The 20,959-nt window shown below is 37.5% G+C and overlaps 1 protein-coding gene across 51 annotated transcripts in view; it reads right to left on the bottom strand.

The window, feature by feature from the left end:
* The window catches only part of TTLL5 (tubulin tyrosine ligase like 5), a 295,793-nt gene that overhangs the window by 185,813 nt on the left and 89,021 nt on the right, over positions 1-20,959 (bottom strand). For 29 of the 51 annotated variants that reach the window (XM_063715226.1, XM_063715247.1, XM_054529774.2 and 26 more), the window contains 4 exon segments: positions 17,491-17,553; positions 12,538-12,576; positions 5,614-5,771; positions 4,018-4,324 (listed from right to left, as the gene is read on the bottom strand). In XM_063715226.1, coding sequence (XP_063571296.1) covers positions 4,018-4,324; positions 5,614-5,771; positions 12,538-12,576; positions 17,491-17,553 — 567 coding nt within the window. 51 annotated transcript variants of the gene reach the window in all.

Here is a 20,959-nt window from a genome sequence, read left to right as displayed (position 1 = left end):
AGTCTAGCTTCCATGTGTGTGTTGGAGAATTGGAGGGCAAGGGAGTCAGGATGGGGAGTAGATTTGCTTTTGAGAGTTTAATACATAAGAGCTTCAGAACATGAACTATGAATAAGGCTAGATCTTTGTTACTAGCAGGGATGGTTTTTACGGGAGCATAATATGGTTTTGAAATAATACACTTATATTTTCTTTTTTTTTTTTTCGAGACAGAGTTTTGCTCTTGTCACCCAGGCTGGAGTGCAGTGGCGTGATCTTGGTTCACTGCAACCTCTGCCTCCCAGGTTCAAGCGACTCTCCTGCCTCAGCCTCCCAAGTAGCTGAGATTACAGGTGCTCACTACTATGCCCAGCTAATTTTTGTATTTTAATAGAAATGGAGTTTCACCATGTTGATCAGGTTGGTCTCAAACTCCTGACCTCAGGTGATCCACCCACCTCAGCCTCCCAAAGTGCTGGGATTACAGGCATGAGCCTCCACGCCTGGCCATAAATGTACATTTTCAACTGTTCCTCAAAGACAATACTTATACTCTTGTTTACCCAGAGAGCATATACCACTTTGCCCTGAATCAATCCTATAAGCTTTGTCTCCACAACAAATTATTCTCAAGTCAAAATAAATTTAAAAGATCCTCAGTTTGGGTCAATAAATTCACCTACAATATAATGAGCAAGAAATAGCATGTTTCAGACACCTTCAAAAGTAGCAGAATATCCAATTCCACGGATTAATACCTTTACACTAAAATTTGAAGATCTTTTAAATAAGGGGATTATTGCTCATAAGTTGAGACTTCAATCATTGTTTTGTTGTGAATCACTGTTGCAAAGCAAATGAACAAATATTGAGGTTTCCATTTCTATAAACGTCATGAATGTTAATTCTGAGACTGTCTCTAAGGTATTGGACACATTGTTCAGCTAGTCACTTGCAACAAACCCCCCAAAAGATGAAAGAATGAAAACCAGAATGATTTACACCAAAGAAACCTATTTTAAAAAACAAAAGGTTATGCAGATGCCCAGTATATAAGATATGCAAAAATGACTTGATCCTTAGAGTTTTGAACCCTGGCTGTGGACTTTCCCCAAACCCCTAAGTAGCCTCTGAGACACTTCACTGAACAATGAGCAGCTTTAGGGAACACAGTCTGAAAACCACTGATTGACACTAACGCAGCCTGCAGTTTTAACAGTTTACTCATTCAAAGTGACAGCCACAAGATTCATGAAGAAATAATTTATTTCTACAACAACTAAGCAGAATGTTATTGCTGGAAAGGACCTTAGAATACAGTCCAGTGGTTTTCAAATGCTCTATTTTCAATTCAGTGAAATCTTTTTTCCCTCTAGGAAGAAGTTTGAAAAAACACTTGTCTAACTCCATACCTTGGATTGACAGAAAAGGAAACTGAGGCCTAGAGAAGCTCTTTGACTTGTCTATGACCACACGGCCAGTTGGTAGCACTAAAACAGCCAGAGCTCAGGTCTTCTGACCGAGTTTAGCGTATTCTCCACTGACAGAACTATTCTTATTCTCCATGACACTGTTCCAAACCTTAACTCTATCCCCTGCTACTCCATCCCCTGCTACTCCAATGTCACCCTCCAGCCTTTCAGTATAAGAACTGGCCTCTACTTTAGAAATAAAGACTATCATGCATAAACGGCTAAACTTCCTTGCTCTTAAACTTCTATCAACTTCATTCATCCCATAGCACTTTCTTTCTGACTAATAGGAAGAGATATTCCCTCCTCTGGCCTCTTCCCACCTTGCTTTAGGACTCTTCTATACCAATATGTCCATTTCTGCATTTCTAATCCTCTTATCCTCAAATCCTTCCCCTTAGTCTATAAACAAGCTCCAGAACCTCTTCTCAAAAGAAAAAAAAATCCGTTTCTTTTAGCTGACTGTCTCCTTGATGCATTCTTACCTTCCTTTCATTGCCAAACCCTTAGACAGTTAGTTCACACTTGCTTTCTTATTTTCTCCGCTCACAACTGCTCTTCCACCTACTCAGTTGGCCCTAGGTCACAAATCCAGAAGTCTCTTTTCACTATTCATCCTAACTAGGGCTGTTTGAGGCTCTACAGACCTGAAATGCTCATTCTGCAGCTTTTACCATACTACTCCTTCCTGATCTTATGTCTATTGCTCGAACTGCTACATCTTGACCTTTTTACTGACTTACCCATTGAACAGTGGTATTCCCCAGGGCTCAATTCTTTTTTTATCCTTGCTGAACCAAATAAATTTGTGAACAATCTTATCCATTCTGAAGACTTTACCTATCAACTATACAATCCTGTTCAACCTTGACCAACAAAGCTGTCCACCTGTCTATTGGACTTTAGCCCAGAACCCTTCTTCCTTACTACGTCTTAAATCAAACTCATCATGAAACCAACTCCTATGTTCCTTATATTGACCAAAGGCACCACCAAGTTTCCAAATGTGAAAAACTCAGTCTCATCAATTTTACTTTGTAAATTTTACTAAGTCCATCTCATTCTCTCCACTCCTAAAGCCATTACTCTGATCAAGGCCTTCATCTTCCTGGCTCTGGACAATTCTAACAGTCCCTAACTCACCCCCCTACCTTTAGTTTCACTATCCCACAATGCAAGCACGATTTACTTTCTAAAACAAGATCTCACCGTATCATTTATCTGCTTAAAAGTCATCTAGAAAATAAAGCTTAGGCTCCTCTTACGGCCCTTCACAATCTAACAGCAGCCAATTTTTTAGTCTCATTTCTTACCATGCTCTTCTCCCCATGTAATTCCTCTAGTCTGTATTTTGTAAACACACCAAGCTCATTACGATGTCTGGGCCTTTGTACTTGCTATTCTGCTGGCAGTATTCTGCCTCCTACTATTCACACGACTGACTCCTCATCATTCAGGACTTACCTCAAAGGTTACCTCTTCATGCCAGATCACTGCAATTAAGTAACTCTGCCCAATTACATTCTAACATTACACCATCTTATTGTCCTGAAAGCATTTCTCATGACCTGAAATGACCTTGTTTCTTTGTTAACTGTCATTCTTCCCCACTAGACTGTAAGCTCCAGGCCTATCTTGGTCCCCACAGTAATGTGATATGGCCTAGCACAATTCTTGGCATAGGACAGGTGCTCAATAAAAACTCACTGAGGGACTTAATGAATGACTATATTATCACACCTCTATGTCTTTTTTTTTTTTTTTTTTTTTTAAGATGGAGTTTCACTCTTGTTGCCTAGGCTGGAGTGCAATGGCACAATCTTGGCTCACTGCAAACTCCACTTCCCAGGTTCAAGCAATTCTCCTGCCTCATCCTCCCGAGTAGCTAGGATTACAGGCATACACCACCACACCCAGCTAATTTTGTATTTTTAGTAGAGACAGGGTTTCTCCATGTTGGTCAGGCTGGTCTCGAACTCCTGACCTTAGGTGATCCAACCACCTCGGCCTCCCAAAGTGCTGCGATTATAGGTGTGAGACACTGTGCTTGGCCACCTCTATGTCTTTATTGCCTCTACCTAGCACTCCCACACTTAACCATCACTTCCCAAAGCTCCTGAAACCCTACTCATCAGTCAAGGCCTGATTCAAATTTTCCCTCCTCCATAATGCCTTTCTAGCCGTCCCAAGCCAGACCAATCATTCTTTTTCTGTGTCCTAAGACCACTTTGTTCATAGTGGGGCCATGGCCTGAGCTCTCTGTCTCTGATACTAAACCATGAGCTGCTTGAGCTCCTTGTCCCAGTTACCTTATACTCAGTGACTGACACAAATGCCCAACCAATGAGACCCAGGTTTGTATCACAGCTCTACCTTAGACAAGTTACCTAACCTCTCTAAGGCTCAGTTTCCTTAATAATAACAGTATCTAATCACAGTCATTATTTCATAGGACTTCTGTAAATATTAAATGAAAAATGACTGTAAAACCACTAAAATAGTACCTGGTACACAGTACAAGTTAGCTGTTATCAGTTTTACTAATATAATTATAAAAGATACATACCTAAGATTGCCATTATCTTGAAGAATCTGCATCAGGTTAAATTTAGGCTCCAACTCCTGAGTCTCAAGTTTGCAGCAGTGTCCACCTTTATTATTCCATTCACGAACTTTCATGGAATGTTCTTTGGGTGTATTTTCTACCAAAGCTGTCAATGAGGGTGTATATTTGGCTTGATTTTCTCTAAGAAATCCTGCAGACTCCTCCTGGGAAGCCTCCTGTTCTTCCTCTTCATTGTCTAATGCGACTTCTTCCTCCTCTTCACTCTCTGTCTCAGTTTTAACATTCATTTCAGCTGGTTGGGTAATCACTAAATGCGAAGAATCACTAATGTTGCTGAAAAAAGGATTAAATGTTCCTCTCTCCCAATACCTTCCTTTTCTCTTTTTAGTAAAAGCCCATTTCTAAACCAAACCACAAACAAGGCACAGAATTAATAGCAACCACCTGTCACTCTCTAATCTCATATATTCTTTTATTTATTTTTGTTTTTATTTATTATCATTTTTTGAGACAGGGTCTCACTCTGTTGCCCAGGCTGGAGGGCAGTGGCAGGATCTCGGCTCATTACAGCTCGACGTCCTGGGGTCAAGTAGTCCTCCCACCTAGCCTTCCAAGTAGCTGGGACTATAGGCACATGTTACCATACCCAGCTAATTTTTGTATTTTTTGTAGAGACAGGATTTTGCCAGATTGCCTGGGCTGGTCTCGAACTCCTGGGCTCAAGCGATCCTCCCACCTTGGCCTCCTAAAGTGCTGGGATTACAGGCATGAGGCACCATGCCTGGCCTAATGTTACATATTCTAAAACCTATTAGTAATCTTCATTAAAGTATACATTTTTCATCATACTCTCATCATCACTCTCTCACAACTTAAGGCAAACAATAAAAATAAAAAAACAAAAAACCCTTGGCTTAGTAATTTCTATAGTGTGTTAGAGATTTTTTAAAAAGCACCCTTCATGGAGGTATAAAGAACAGGGGAATATCTTTCTATCCTATGTTTATTCATTATCCTTCTCTATCGCCTTGTAAGTTCTATGAGGACAGAAACCGTATCTTTTTTATTTACCAGCAAAACCTCAGTGACTAACACACTGCCTGATACAGATGTTCACAGGAGGGAAGGAGAGAAAAAAAGGAAATCAGTATATCAGTCAATTATAAACAGACCTACAACATTGTAGAAGCTGGGAGAGAATGAAATTCCACTTTATCTAAAATACTTATGCCATTCAGCAATGTTAAAGAATGAACTGAACTTACCTAATTATAAAAAATCTGAACAGTAATGCTCAGGATTCCATTAAACTCAGGCTAATATTATTTCTAGAGTATCAGGTATTTGTATGATGCTGACATAAGAGCAAAGGCCAAAATGTATGTGTTTCAGATAGTCTTCAATACAAATATTATAGAGTGGAAGGTTTAAAAACTTAAGACTTTGTTGAAATTAAGTTTCAGAGAAAAAAACTATACAAAAAAGGTGTATGTGATCAGGAAGATTCTGACCCATGAAATACTGAGTAAGCAGCTAGTTAACTCAGTCTGGCAGGATCCAGATAAGGGAGTTTGGTGAAAGCTCACCAGCAGGTACCTGGGTATTTTGGCCTCATTGCCCTCAATCTGCTACTCCGTCGTCTACGTTTTCGCACCTCCAGAGACAGGAGCTTCCTCTCGTAAAGCGCAGCATGCAGCTTGGACTTTGAATTCAGACTCTCTATCTTCAATTCTGGCGCTCCATCAGCAGTCATTCTAGGGGAAAAGCAACATGGTAGCTACGGCCTTCAGAAAGTTCTCTCCTTCATTCCAAGGCTAAGCTTCCCAGAATTCCATAATGCTGACATACGGGACATGGTAACTCAAGTGAATTCTAAAAGTTTGACAGATAAAGAGGAACACTAGAATCTACATTAAAACCTCACTAGTGACCCATTTGAATTTATTAAATGTTCTGAAAAAAATATGCGGCTAAAGACAATGTTTAAGACCTTTAAGTGTTCAGTGATACTGATTATTACTTTACTGCAGGGATTATAAAGTGCCACCCAACACCTTATACCTTAAAATAGTTTATACCTTAAAAACGACAACATCTTAATTCTTAAGTTGAGTGGTGGCAAATGGTGTTTGTTTCATTTTTACCCATTATAACTTACTCAGCATTTTATAAATATTCTTTTGAATGTATATAAAATCTAAACAATACAGATTTAGCAGAGGTTCAGACGAGGGGAACAAAGGCTGATGATTTGTGAATATGCGAGGGAGCACCGAGTTGACTGAGACGCATAGAAGTGTCTTAGTGAAAAGTCACCAAGCCCTAGGGACTCACCAAGTCTCAAGCATCCCAACATGAGGAAATGCCAAGGCACCCACCCTCCTTTAAGATCCTGATTATATACAGGAGAAGGTGGAGCAAGGTGGCAGGGACTTTACAGGTATTAAGTACAGGTCAGGAGTTAGAGTCAGAGGCACAGACAAGGAAAGGCAGCAGAGATAGGACAAGGCTAAATACATCAGGTCAAGAATGAGAAATGGGATGTGGAAAGGGGGCTGGCACCAGCTACATTAGGCATTAAAGTAACACAAATCACAAATCAGGGAGTGACTGATATGAGGCCCAGTCTAGACAAGGACTGAGCAAAATACAAGAGAGGGAGCCATAACCAAGTCACCAAAGAGAGGGCTCTGGGTCACCGGGTCAGAAAAGCAGTATCTGTATCAGTGACTGAAAGCATGTAGCCAACTCTCTACGCTCAAACACAAAATCTAATTGGTTGGCTCTGAACTCTCTAGAACTCAAAGTGTGTTCCCTTTGAGGTCAAGAAATCATCCTTACTCCTCTGGGAGTTTTCAGTCTCTGAGTACAATAAAAAGGCTGTGTCATTTGGTCTATTTGGGACCTTTCTGATAGGGATTTCTGGGTGGATGGAATGGATGGTAAGTCTTTTGGAGGCCTTCTCTCCAGAGTAGGACACAGAGCCAAAAACAGGAAGGTCCTGGCACTGGGAGCACAAATGGGAAGCAAATCAATGAACTTTAAAAATAGTTTCCATGTATTTTATCAGAGTTCCAAAGAGTACATACACACACACACACACACACACACACACACACAGAGAGAGCTATAGAAATAAACTTTTAGCTAATTTAATAATACAGAAAATAAAACAAATCTGGTAAGATAAAATCATTTAAACCACTTATTTAATAATGTCTGGCTAACTTGGTCAATTTTGTATTTTTTTAAAAACTTGGTCAAATTTGATAACTGTATGGACAAACATGGGCATAGCTTAACACCGACATCGTTATCTCATAAACACACAAACTCTCTCTCCAAAGACATGTCTCTTAAAAACTTAATGTGATTGGAGACAATTTAATGTTTGAGGTCATCCTAATTAAATGAGTGGAAGTTAATTCAACACTCTAATAAGTTAAAGCCCAGTGTTTATGTTCATGAACCACTGTTCATTATATAAAACATAAACAAGAGCTTATATTGTCTACATTATACCGTCTACATTGTCAAGAACTCCATTCTTTAGGGAAAAAAGATTTCTTTTTTTTCAACAAAAACTCAAAAAATAAACTTCTGAAAACATGAACGCTAAAAGCTCACAGATATGGAGAAGCTACTACAAATCTCTTTCTCTAAAGATATTTTAAAATAACAACTAGGAACTAAGAGACCCTGGATAAACAGATAAATCCTAAATAGTACAAGGGATAGAGGATAGGGAATGCTGGGTAAAATATGAATCCGGTAAGCCAGAATAATAGTTCTATGAGGGCAAGGACCATGTTTGTCTTGTATCACTGTATCCTAGATGCTTATGAGACTGTCCAGCACACAGCTGACTTGCCATAAATATTGGTTAATTAACAAACAATTTAATTTCCTAAAAATTAGTTGGATATCTTTTAGCTACGTCTTTTTCATTTACTTTTTCCAACTATTTATTTATTTATTTATTTATTTATTTTGAGATGGAGTCTAGCTCTGTCGCCCAGGCTTGAGTGCAGTGGCGCCATCTCGATTCACTGCAACCTCTGCCTCCTGGGTTCAAGCAATTCTCCTGCCTCAGCCTCCCAGGTAGCTGGGACTACAGGCATATGCCACCACGCCTGGCTAATTTTTTGTATTTTTAGTAGAGATGGGGTTTCACCCTATTAGCCAGGATGGTCTCGATCTCCTGACCTCGTGATCCACCCGCCTCAGCCTCCCAAAGTGCTGGGATTACAGGTGTGAGGCACCGTGCCCAGCCTGAGCCCCCAACATTTTTTTTTAAATATTTAAACAAAAGTTTAAAGAACTGTACAGTGAACAACCATATACCTACCTACCACCTAGCTTCTACAATTAACATTTTACTATATTTTGTTTCGTCACGTATATATCCATCATACATCCTTCTATCCATCCATCAGTCTATCTAATTTTTAAAGCAATTCAAAGTTAGAGACATCAGTGCATTTTGCTCATAAACATTTCAACATGCATATCATTACTAGCTAGAGTTCAATAATTGTTTTATAGAACTGTGTTGGGTAAGCTAAAAGTTACGTACAGTGACATATCCAAATATTAAATGTCCACTTAATGCGTTCTGACAAATGCCTAGAGCTATATAACCTAAACTCTTAACATTACTATCACCTCAGAAGTTCTCATGCCCCTTCCCACTCCTACCCAGTCAATCCTTCTCTAACGTCCTAAAGGCAATCACTGTTGTGAATTTTTCATCATGTATTACTTTTGCCTGTTCTAGAATTTCATAAAGATGAAACCATACAGTATGAACTGTTTTGTATAAGGCTTCTTTCATTCAGCATGCTTTTGAGATTCACTCTTGTGTGTGTCAGTATTCATCCCATTTTATTTCTGAGCAGTAGGTCACTGTCTGAATAACCCACAGTTATCTGCTCTCTTGTTGGACACTTAGGTTGTTTCCTGTTTTGCAGCATTACGAATAAAGCTACTATGAACATATTTGTACAAGCCGTTTTGTGATTATGTTTATTTCTTCTGTGTAGATCTCAAAGTGAAATTCGTATATTTCTAACAAACTGCCAGTCTCTTCCTAAAGTGCTTGTACCAGTTTACGCTGTCAACGACAATTTATCACAGTTCTGTTAGTTCCACATCCTTACCGCCATTTAGTATTGTCAGTATAATATCAGTCATTCTGCTAGATGTTCAGTGGTATAACGTGGTTTTAATTTGTAACTCCCTGATAACTAATGTTGTTAAGCACATTTTCATAAGCATATTGGCTACTCATATATCTTCCTTTTGAAGTGTCTGTTCAAATATTTTACCCTTTTGTAATTGGGTTGATGGTCTTTTTATTATTGAATTGTAGGAGTTCTTGACAGTTCCTAGATATCAATCCTTTGACAGATATGTTTGATGCATATTTCCACTCAGTCAGTGGCTTGCCAAATCATTTTACTAACAGTATCTTATAACGAACTTTTTAATCTTGAGAAAATATAACATAGTTTTTTATTGCTCTCTGTGTCATGTCTAAAAACATTGCCAAGACCAAAGTCACAAAGATATTATGTTTTCTTCAATAAGTTTTATAGTAATAGTTTTTATATCTATGAATCATCTCTAATTTCTATGGGAAACAGCGGTTGGGGTTCATTTTAAAAAATACGATATTCAGTTGTTCCATCCTCATTTTTAAAGAATAATTTCCTTTCACCATTGGATTACTTTGACCATATAAATGTGGCTCTATTTTTGGGCTTCCTATTCTGTTTCAATGTGATCAGTTTGACACTATCTTGAATACTGTAGAATTACAGTATTTAGGTCAAGTACGTTAAGTCTTTTTCAAGATTACTTTGGATATTCTGAGTCCTTTGTATTTGAATATAAATTTTTAAATGTTGGTCTGTTTCTTTGAAAAAATCCATCAGAATAATGATTGAGATTGCACTGGATCTTTATACCAATTTGAGGAAAATGGCTATTTTAACTATATTAATTCTTCCAATCAACAAATACGGCATATCTCTCCATTTATTTAGGTCTTCTTTAATTTCTTTCAGTAATATTTAATAGTTTTTACTGTATAGGTATTGAACATGTTTTGTTAAATTTATTCCTAAGTATTTCATATTTTCAAATGCTGTTGTAAATACAATTTAAAATTTCATTTTCCAAATATTTACTACTAGTACATTAAGATACAATCGATTTTAGTGTATCAATCTTGTATCCTAAGACCTTGGGAAGTTCACTTCTGTGTTCTTGTAGTTATAGATGCCTTAGGATTTTCTACTAACATGATCATGTCATCAAAAAATAGACATTTTACTTCCTCCTTTCCAATCTGTTTCTTTTTTCCCTGCCTTGCTTTACTATACTAATGTACAACGTGAATAAAAGTGGTATGAGTGGACATCTTGCCCTATTACAAATCATACAGAAAAAGCCTTCAATATTTTACTGAATATGATGATACCAATAGGTTTTTCATATAAGGCCTTTATCAAACTAAAGAAGTTTCCTTTTATTTCTGATTTGCTGAGGTTTTCTCATAAATATGTGTTGAATTTCATCAGTTGCTTTTTTGGGATATCTAATGAAATGATAATCTAGTTTTTCCCCTGTAATTAATATGGTGAATTTCAATGACTAATTTTCAAATGTTAAGCCAACCTTGCAATACTGGGGAAAATCTTAGTCATATGTATTATCCTTTTTATACTGGCAGATTAGATTTGCTAATATTAAGAAATTTTGTGTCTATGTTCATGAAGGATATTAGCCTGTAATTTTCTCTTCTTCTTCTATTTTAATGTCTTTGTCAGGTTTTGGAATCATAGTCATGCTGGCATCGTAAGATGAACTGGGAAGTGTCCCTTCCTATATTCTTAAAAGAATCTGTATAAGATTGGTGTTATTATTCCTCAAATGCTTGACAGAATTCAATAGTGAAACCAGTGAGCCTGGAGTTTTCTCTATAGGAAAGTTTTTCATGACAATTTCAATTTTCTCAACAGATACAGAGCTTTTCAAAATTTCTACTTCAGCTGGTATCAGTTTGGGTGTTGCCCCCAACTTTCCCACCACCACAAAGAATTGTCATTTCATCTAAGTTGTCAAAGTAATGTAATAAAGTTGCTAATAATATTGCCTTAATATCCTTTTTCCACACCTTAGCATCCACTTTGTGTCTGTTGAATCTATAGTGAAATCCTCTCTTTTCTATCTGATGATATTGGTAATTAGTGTCCTTTCTCTTTATTCTAGATCAGTCTACCTAAGGGTTTATCAATTATGCTACCTTATCAATGAACACACTTGGATTTTGTTAACGTTCTTTACTGTTTGTTTTTTATTTCATTTCTGCCTTTCCTTTCTTCCACTTACTTTGGAGTTACTCTACTTTTTTCAGTTTCTTAAAACAAACATTAGAACAGTGATCTCAGTCCTCAGTTTTCTAAGGTAAGCATTTAAACTTATAATTTCCCCCAAAGCACTACTTTAGCTGTAGCATACATATCTTGACATATTTTTAGTATCATTCAGTTCAAAGTATTTTCTAATTTTCCTCATGATTTCTTCTTTTACCCATGGATTATTTAGAAATGTTTAATTCCCAAATATGTGAAGATTTTCTATTGTTATTGATATTCAATTCTATTGGGGCCAAAGAACATACTCTGTATCATTTTAATCCTTTTAAATATATTAGGACTTGTTTCATGTTCCAGCATATGGTCTATCACACGCCAGCTTGCATCTGCTTACACCTCTACAGAGCCCAAAATCCCTATTGATGGCAATATAAAATGAGTGCCAAAAAATGAACAACAGAACTCAGTGCTCTTCATATATTCTTAATGTTTAAGATTTTTTTCTTTTTTCTCAATTTCCAAGTTAACAGCAGTATGTTATAGGAAGCATATTTCTTGACTCAAAACTGGAGAAAATTTATACACCAAGTGTGACTTTCTATTTGGAAACAAGCTACAAACTTGATTTATCTCAGTTTTCCCTTAACTAAATGGCAATCATAATGTATTCCTTCTTTAAAGAAAAATTAGATTTATGCTTTAAAGGGCTCTCTGCCTAAATGAAAGTCCACAGGTGTTTTGTATACTTTCAGTTCTGTGGCAAACTTGAAACAGGTTCTCTTCTGTACCATGAGGCACAGAGCTGTGTGCCTCAGGTATGTCAAGGCCAAAACACAAACTCTTTACTTGAATCTAACATGACAGTAGTTTCAAAATCTCATTAATACTCTCTCTCACACAGCTAAACGAGAATACCATCTTCAGTTAGAATAGTATACCTGTAGTTATAGTGAAGTAAATCTCAAACTTAGCTTGTAAAAAGTGGCCACAAAACACTTTTTCAATAGAAAAAATTTTTATGTTACTTATTCAAGCTGAACCAAACTAAAAATGGTTATATAAGGTATTATGCTTAGTCTGTGCATGGTCACACATTATGCACATGGAAAGAATTTCTCAACTTTTAAAAGTCAATTACCGTGTTCTTCCTGTCAATAAGCTTCTTCTTGGGTTTCCCCTACAGAAGCAGAAAGGACAACCGGGTTAGAGAATGCTATTCAGATAGTCTCTCTTGAGTTCACACACACATGCACTCCAGAAATTTTTAATACAGAAATTCAACATGAAATTAGGCTAAGGAGGGCATCTTTGCGGAAAAGCAGACAGATAAATTGAGAACATTCTCATAAAAGAGTAGAGTGCTGTGAGCTGGAGGGACATCAATAAAAAACAAAAGAGAGAGGACAAACAAATTATAGAGAAAAATTATAACAATTATTTGTATTTGCTTATCTATTTACACAGCAAACTGCTTATTCATCACAACAACCATGTGAAGGAGGTGTTAATTAGCTCCATTTATAGAAAGGAGCAGGATAAAATAATTTTTTGATCTGCCATGGCCAGAGCTTAAAGGGCTTACATCTGAGCCCCTGGCTTAGGTCTCAAACTGCAGTGCTCTTTCTACTTTCATTGAACTGTTTTAGGAAAAGAAACCAAAAGCTCAATTCTCATGGGGTTCAAAAGGGATGCTCATCAGAAATATATTTTCCACAATTAAAAAAAAAACTCTATTAAAAGGCCGGGCGCATTGGCTCACAGCTGTAATCTTAGCACTTTGGGAGTCCGAAGCAGGGGGATTGCCTGAGCTCAGGAGGTCGAGACCAGCCTGGGCAACATGGTGAAACCCTGTCTCTACTAAAATACAGAAAATCAGCCGGGCGTGGTGGCGTGCACCTGTAATCCCAGCTACTTGGGAGGCTGAGGCAGGAGAATTGCTTGAACCTGGGAGGCGGAGGTTGCAGTGAGCCAAGATCATGCCACTGCACTCCACCCTGGGCAACAGAGCGAGACTCCTCTCAAAAAAACAAAACAACAATAACAAAAAAACCTCTGTTGAAAAAAGATATTACTAATCTCCATTGTCTCTAAACTAGGACTGGGCTCTAACCACAGAAATTGAGTGCTATTCATGTTAAAATAGGCTTTTGTTTTTCTTTTAAAACACTCTCATTCAATTTCCTTTCATTTAACACTCATAAAAAATTTCCGGCTGGGCAGTGGCTCACGCCTGTAATTCTAGCACTTTGGGAGGCCGAGGTGGGTGGATTACTTGAGGCCAAGAGTTCGAGATCAGCTTGGCCAACATGGCGAAACCCCGTCTCTACTACAAAATACAAAAATTAGCCGGGTGTGGTGTCGTGAGCCCGTAATCCCAGCTGCTCAGGAGGCTGAGGCAGGAGAATCGCTTGAACCCAGAAGGAGGAGGTTGTAGTGAGCTGAGATTGCGCCACTGCACTCCAGCCTGGGCAACAGAGTGAGACACTGTCTCAAAAAAAAAAAAAAAAAAAAAGTCCCCAGTTTTACTTGTACTCATTTATGTATGTGTGTATTTAATTCAGTACATTTTTATTGACTGTGTAGGTTCATGTACCCACCACAGAAAAGATACTCAATGATTATTATCACCATGAAGATCCCCTATGTTGCCCTTTTATAACTACCCATACCTCTTAAACCCTGCCCCATTAATGTTCTCCATTCTAAAATTTTGTCACTTCAAAAATATTATATAGAGTCACATAACATGTTTTGATTTTTTTTTTGTAAAGAGACAAATGCAATGTAGATGATATGCAATGAAAAATCCAGTGAAAAGGTAAGTCTTCACCAAGATGTTTTGTCTTTCCTTTCCCATGTTTTCTAGCCATGTTAATGTCCTGATATTGTCAGGTAATCATTAGAAAGTCTCAAAATGATTTTAAGTTTTTCACCCAGATAATGATTTTCGCCAGTAATCTGCAATCATGACTTTACATTGTAATTACCTGGGCAGCTTTTAGTAAGTACCAATACTTCACTCTGGGTGGGGGTAGGGGGATGGTGGGGGGGGTGGCCAGGACATAAGCCAGGGTTAAAGCTACTGCCATAGTGTAAGACAGTATGTAAGATACTGTTTGCCGGAACAGGGTGGGTAGGTCGGGGAGGAGTCAAGAAGGTAAGGAAGGTAGTCAAAATTAACCTAAAAGAAATGAGTAGAGAATTAGTTTGAAAGTGGTTCTAACAATAACAAAATTAATTGGATCTGCAAGAAGGAAAACATCAATTCAGACTGATGAGAGAACAGATTTATTGGAAGATACTAGGACTTGCTACAAACACAATCTCATTTTTTTCAATGCATGTTTCCGTGTGTGTGCCTACCATGTGGTAGGTTCTTGATACTGACAAAGATGAACATAACAAAGTACCTACTCTTAAGAGCCAACCTGGAAAGCACAAATTAGTAAACAGGCAATTATACAATCTGGGAATCTAAATTAGACTGAGGGATAAAAGAAGGGCTGGGAGTACCTCTTCCTAATCTAGGATAGAGGAGGAAGGACAAAGCTAGAAGAATTTAGGGATGGATTGAAGGCCATTCCAAAAGAAGGGGACTTTGTAAGAATAAGGATGTATAAAAGAGCAAGTAGAAATGGCCATCAGTTGGTGGGAAAAAGTGACGATTAGGCTAAAAAGGTAAGCATGGGTAGATCATGAGGGTTTTTCTTAGCTAAACAGGGAAAATTATTATTATTATTATTATTATTTTTATTTATTTATTTTTTTTTTGAGACAGAGTTTTGCTCTTGTTGCCCAGGCTGGAATGCAATGGCGCGATCTTGGCTCACCGCAACCTCCACCTCCCAGGTTCAAGCGATTCTCCTGCCTCAGCCTTCCCAAGTAGCTGGGATTATAGGCATGCGCCACCAAGCCCGGCTAATTTTGTATTTTTAGTAGAGACGGGGTTTCTCCATGTGGGTCAGGCTAGTCTCAAACTCCCAACCTCAGGTGATCTGCCCACCTCAGCCTCCCAAAGTGCTGGGATTACAGGCGTGAGCCACCGCGCCTGGCCAAATTATGTTTTTTTTAATCAAAGTTTTTAGAATGCTTCATAAGCAGGAGCTGTTAACTGGGGCCTCAAGAAAGAATGCGGGGAATATACAAACTTGGATGGAAAAAAACTTACATCCTCTAATTGAAATTTAGCATTTCCTCCATATGAATGTAGGAAACTATCCACAGTAGTGGATTAATGTGACTTCATTACCAAAAGAAATAATGCATCTTTCTTCATATTACTTTAGAATTCTTACAACTATTTGGAAATACTGTCAATATTTATCATTCTTTGAAATTACGGTAGGTATTAGATCTGCTGCTAGGTCTTACTATTTAATATGTTAACAAAGAGGCACATATATTATTATACCTCAAATTGTTTATTTTTTGCTACTCCTAGGCAGATACTTCCTCATTTTGGCTAATGCAGTGGTCCCCAGAATGCCTACTCTGCCCTCCTTCCCCTTCCTGGGAAATTCAAGTATAGAAAGATCCAGCCTCAAGCGCAGTATCCATGTCAGTTCAGAAACAGACCTATATAACCTGTGAAGCAAACTACCTGTCTTAAGCAAACAGTTCATTACTTCTAAATATATGACTGGACAAAGATCACCATACATTTGCAGCTATATAAAAGTTAAAACTAGAAAGAATAAGATGAATAAATACAACTAATCCAGAAGAATTAAAATAATGCAAAAAACAGAAAGGAACATTAAACAATCTAAAATAGAGATCTGAAAAGACATTACATCCATGAAATACTAAAACTAATCAAAAAGCAAAAATAGTTCTTGTATATTAAAAACACACTTGCCAAAATAAAAAACTAAATTAAACACCCCTATCCTGTGTGGGAAATAAATAACAATATAGATATGGTTGAAGATCAATTTAGTTTTGGAAGACAAAATCCAAGAAATCTCCAAGAATTTAAAGCTGAGAGGCAAAACCAAAAGTTTAAAAACAGTAAAGAAATATGGAGGTTATAGCCAAAATTTATCTAACAGGAATTCCACAAGGAGAGAAAAGAAAGGATAAGGGAAATGATTCCCACAGCTGAAAGACTGAAAGGCCACACTCACTGCATAACCAAAATAATGAAAAATGACGTATCAGAACACATCCTGGTAAAGTATCTAAACTCTAAAGATAAAAGAAACCTTGTAAAAGTTTTCATAGAGGTGAGGAAAAACCCACAGGTTTTATATATATAAAGAAATGAGATTCTGTCTTCTAGGTAAATCCAAAGATCTCTTTCTTTAGAATCTACACAATGTGATTACTTAATCAATCGTAATTACCACAAATTTACAGAGACAAATCGGAAATCCCATGTATTTCCTGATACTAGATCATGAAATTGCAGATGGTTAAAACATGGGTATCCATTTTAAGAATCCTTCAAAAAAGTACATACATCCTCAAAATAATGTAGGTTTCTCTAAATAACTAGGGTGCCTTATTTTGATAATCAATTAATGAACTGTACTGCAATGCAGTTATGTTTCAGGGGCTACAAAAGTATGTGGGACTAAGCAGCCCTGATTGCTGTGCTATTTAAACTCCAATGTCTGTTTTCCATCATTTCCTTCTATTTTCCCTTGTATTGAGATTATCAGTTGTCATTTCTTATAAAAGTTTCAGTGTATTTATTTTACAAATTACCTCCCCTCCACTTTTTCCAATCTGATAATTCTAGTATCTTCTGGTCTAGGAAAACAGATAATCGTGTCTATTAAAACTGCATCTAAAGTATAATGGCACTGAGTAAAGGCCTTCCTTAAAGAAGAATAAAGTTTAAGGCATCTGTTAAAATTGCTCAAAGATCTTTATAGTTAAATTTTTGTCTTTTGGAAATGTTATAAAGTGCTGACAGTTCATGATAAATTCTGGAAAAATGAGTCATGATAGCATGCTTTCTATAGGACTTTTTTTTCTAGCAGAGATTTTACATAAAGACTTTTATAAGGTCTCTTTCCTTCTTTGACATGTACTTTCTTTTAATCTTGTGATCTAGTCCTAAATTTAAAGTTTAGCAAATCTCTACCTGTCCTGGAAGAGGCGTGTTGCCAGCATATAGTTCATTGAGGTCTTGTGCTCGAGGTAGGACCTGAAAGGCAAAGAAAGAAACTGGTTATTTCTTAAGCTAGTTCAAGAGGAAAATGTAGAAATACAACCATGAATCAAGCACAGAAGTAACAGGGGTACTTATATACTGTTTTTAAAGAAATATACTGTTTGTAAAGTGGCATAGGAAAAGACAGTTGCTCAAATTTAAATTGTAAGATACTAGAATAGAAACAAATAGAATAAAAAGAATACGGAAAAAGAGGATTTAATTTAGAAAACAGAAAGAAAAACCAGCATTTCTTGGATTAATAATAGGTAATATACTAAATTCAGAAAATAAGACTGAAAGATAAAAGAAAAATTAACAAAAATTTATATACAGGTCAAATGAAACTGGGAATAGGAGACGCATAAAGGGCCTGAAAATGCAGATAAGAGACTGTTTCAATCATGTTATTCCCCAAATTAAGAGCTTTCAGTGGCTCCTCAATGTCTACTGCTAAAGGCAAATACTTTCTCTTCCAAACTTTCAAAAGTTGGATCATCTGTAACATCAATTCATTCACACTTTCTCCACACAGTTGCCCAATATACGGATCCCGCAGTACGGTCAGCCAAGTCTCCTTAGAATCCTCTTGTCAGAGGCATTTGAACCAGAGCAACTTCATCATGAACAGGGGCTGGGTAAAATAAGGCTGAGGCCTACTGGGCTGCATTCCCAGATGGTTAGGAATTCTAAGTCACAGGATGAGACAGGAGGTCTGTACAAGATACAGGTCATAAAGACCTTGCTGATAAAACAGGTCGCAGTACAGAAGCTGGCTAAAACCCACCAAAAACAAGATGGCAGCAAGAGGAACAATGGTTGTCCTCACTGCTACACTCCCACCAGCACCACGACAGTTTACAAATGCCATGGCAATGTCAAGAAGTTACCCTATATGGTCTAAAAAGGAGAGGCATGAATAATCCACCCCTTGTTTCGCATACAATTAAGAAATAACCATAAAAAGGGGCAACCAGCGGCCCTCGGGGCTGCTCTGCCTATGGAGCAGACATTCTTTTATTCCTTTACTTTGTTAATAAACTTGCTTTCACTTTACCTTATGGACTCACCGGAATTCTTTCTTGTATAAGATCCAAGAACCTCTCCTGGGGTCTGGATCGGGACCCCTCCCGATCCAGTAACACTCTCACACCTCCCACTGATCTTTTGCCTCTGACTGGTTATCTTCTCCCCATATCTCCTCTACATCTATACAGTAGTCCTCCCTCATATTTCAGTTACCCACAGTAAACGAAAGACTGAAAATATTACATGGAAAATTCCAGAGATAATTCATAAATTTTAAATTATGCACTGTCCTGAGGAGCATGATGAAATCTCATGCATTCTGCTCTTTCCCACCAGGAATGTGGATCATCCCTTTGTCCAGTGTCTCTGCACTGTAGACACTCCAGGCCCATGAATCACTTAGCAGTGCTTGTGTTCAAAGAATCCTTATTTTACTTAATAATGGCCCCAAAAGACAAGAGTAGTGAGGCTGGCAATCTGCATATGCCAAAGAGAACTGTAAAGTGCTTCCTTTCGGTGAAACGGTAAAAGTTCTTGACTTCAGGAAAAAGAAATCATATGCTGGAGCTGTTAAAATAAAAACAAATTTTCTATCCATGACAACGTGAAGAAGAAGAAAGAAATTCATGCTAGTTTTGCTGTCACACCTCAGATTGCAAAAGTGATGGCCACAGTGCATGGTAAGTGCTCAGGTGGAAAAGACATTACATTTTGGGGTGGAAGACATGAGCAAGCGACAGCAGTGTGTCACACCAGAAAGCACTGAGCCCATACAAAGACTTCAGCAAGGGATCTGAAATGAGTGACACCAAGCCATTTACTGCAAATAAGGGATGGTTACACACATTCAGGAATACAGAAGGTCAACAGTAGCCTAACACCACATCACAACGCCTATGGCGTTCACCTCACTTCATCTCATCTCACTGTACCATCTCACATCATCACAAAAGAAAGGGTAAGTACAGAACAATAAGATATTTGAGAGGCCACATTCACATAACTTGTATTACAGAATATTGTTTTAACTGCTCTATTTTATTATTAGTTACTATTAATATCTTACTGTGCCTAATTAATAAATTTAACTTTATCATGGGTACATATATAGTAAAAAACATAGTATATCTAGTTGACCCTTGAACAATGTGGGGTTTAGGGGCACTGGCCCTGCCACAGAGTCAAAAATCCACATATAACTTTTGCTTCCCCAAAAAGTTAATCACTAATAGCCTACTGTTTACCAGAAGCCTTATCAATAACACAAAAAGTGGATTAACACATATTTTGCATGTTATATGTATTACATACTGTATTCTTGCAATAAAGTAAGCTAGAGAAAATAAAATGTATTAAGAAAACCACAAGGAGGAGGAAGAAGATCTCGTTGCTGTCTCGGGGTGGCAGAGGTAGAAGAAAATCCATGTATAATTTTACTTCAAATCCACGTTGCTTAAGGGTCAACTGTTTGGTACTGTCCACAGTTTCAGTCATCCACAGGGGCTCTTGGAAGGTATCCTCTGCTAATAATCGTCTGCTGATAAGCAGTTTTCTACTATACTACACCCTTCAAAAAGCAGGTCAAGTCCACCCTGCTGTACAAAGCCTTCCCTGATATGCCCTACCATGTCTTTACTGTATGCCTAAGGACCTTTCATAAACTGTGCCTACAGAGCAAACTTTTTGTTCTAGGAAAGCTGTATGATGCAGCAGGAAAAAAGTAGGATCTAGATCAGAATATCTGACCCAAGTCTCACTTTGTAATTATGGACAAGTCACATAGTTTTACTGAGCCTTAGCGTCCCTGTCATTAAAATGTGAGTGAGACAATGAAGTATACGAAGTACATTAAAATTACAAAAAGCTATACAAATATGAGCTATTCTTAAGATTAAGCATATTATTAGGAATAAAGTAATAAAGCTATTCTTATTATATGTGTAAGTAATTTTCCATAAACATACTGTTAACTCTCAACTGACAGGGATCCCACCTAATATTTATTTTATACACCAAAGAACCAAGCATAGTGTAGACATTTGTTGATAATACATATGTACAAATAAAATAGCATATTTGTTAGTAGATAAACATACCTCCCACATTCTATGTAAAGGCAGTTCAATTAATATCAATTGTGCCTCTTTTCTCAGAATGCACCAAAAGAGTTAGAGTAACTTACCAACGTGATTGGTAATTTAGGAAAAATAAACAGAAAATGATGCACTGAGCACCTCTCTTTTTTCTCCTGGGAGCTAATCCCCACTTAGGAAATACATATCCTCTACTGCTCCTATAGGGTCAGCACTCCCCATACATGGCTCAGACCAGCCTTGCTTACAATAGGAATAAGTCTGTCCAATTCTGAAGC

Source organism: Pongo abelii, chromosome 15 (assembly GCF_028885655.2).
Source record: "Pongo abelii isolate AG06213 chromosome 15, NHGRI_mPonAbe1-v2.0_pri, whole genome shotgun sequence".
Classification (NCBI taxonomy): domain Eukaryota; kingdom Metazoa; phylum Chordata; class Mammalia; order Primates; family Hominidae; genus Pongo; species Pongo abelii.
The sequence above is the reverse complement of the archived record's forward strand: the minus strand, read 5'-3'. Positions and strand labels throughout refer to the sequence as shown.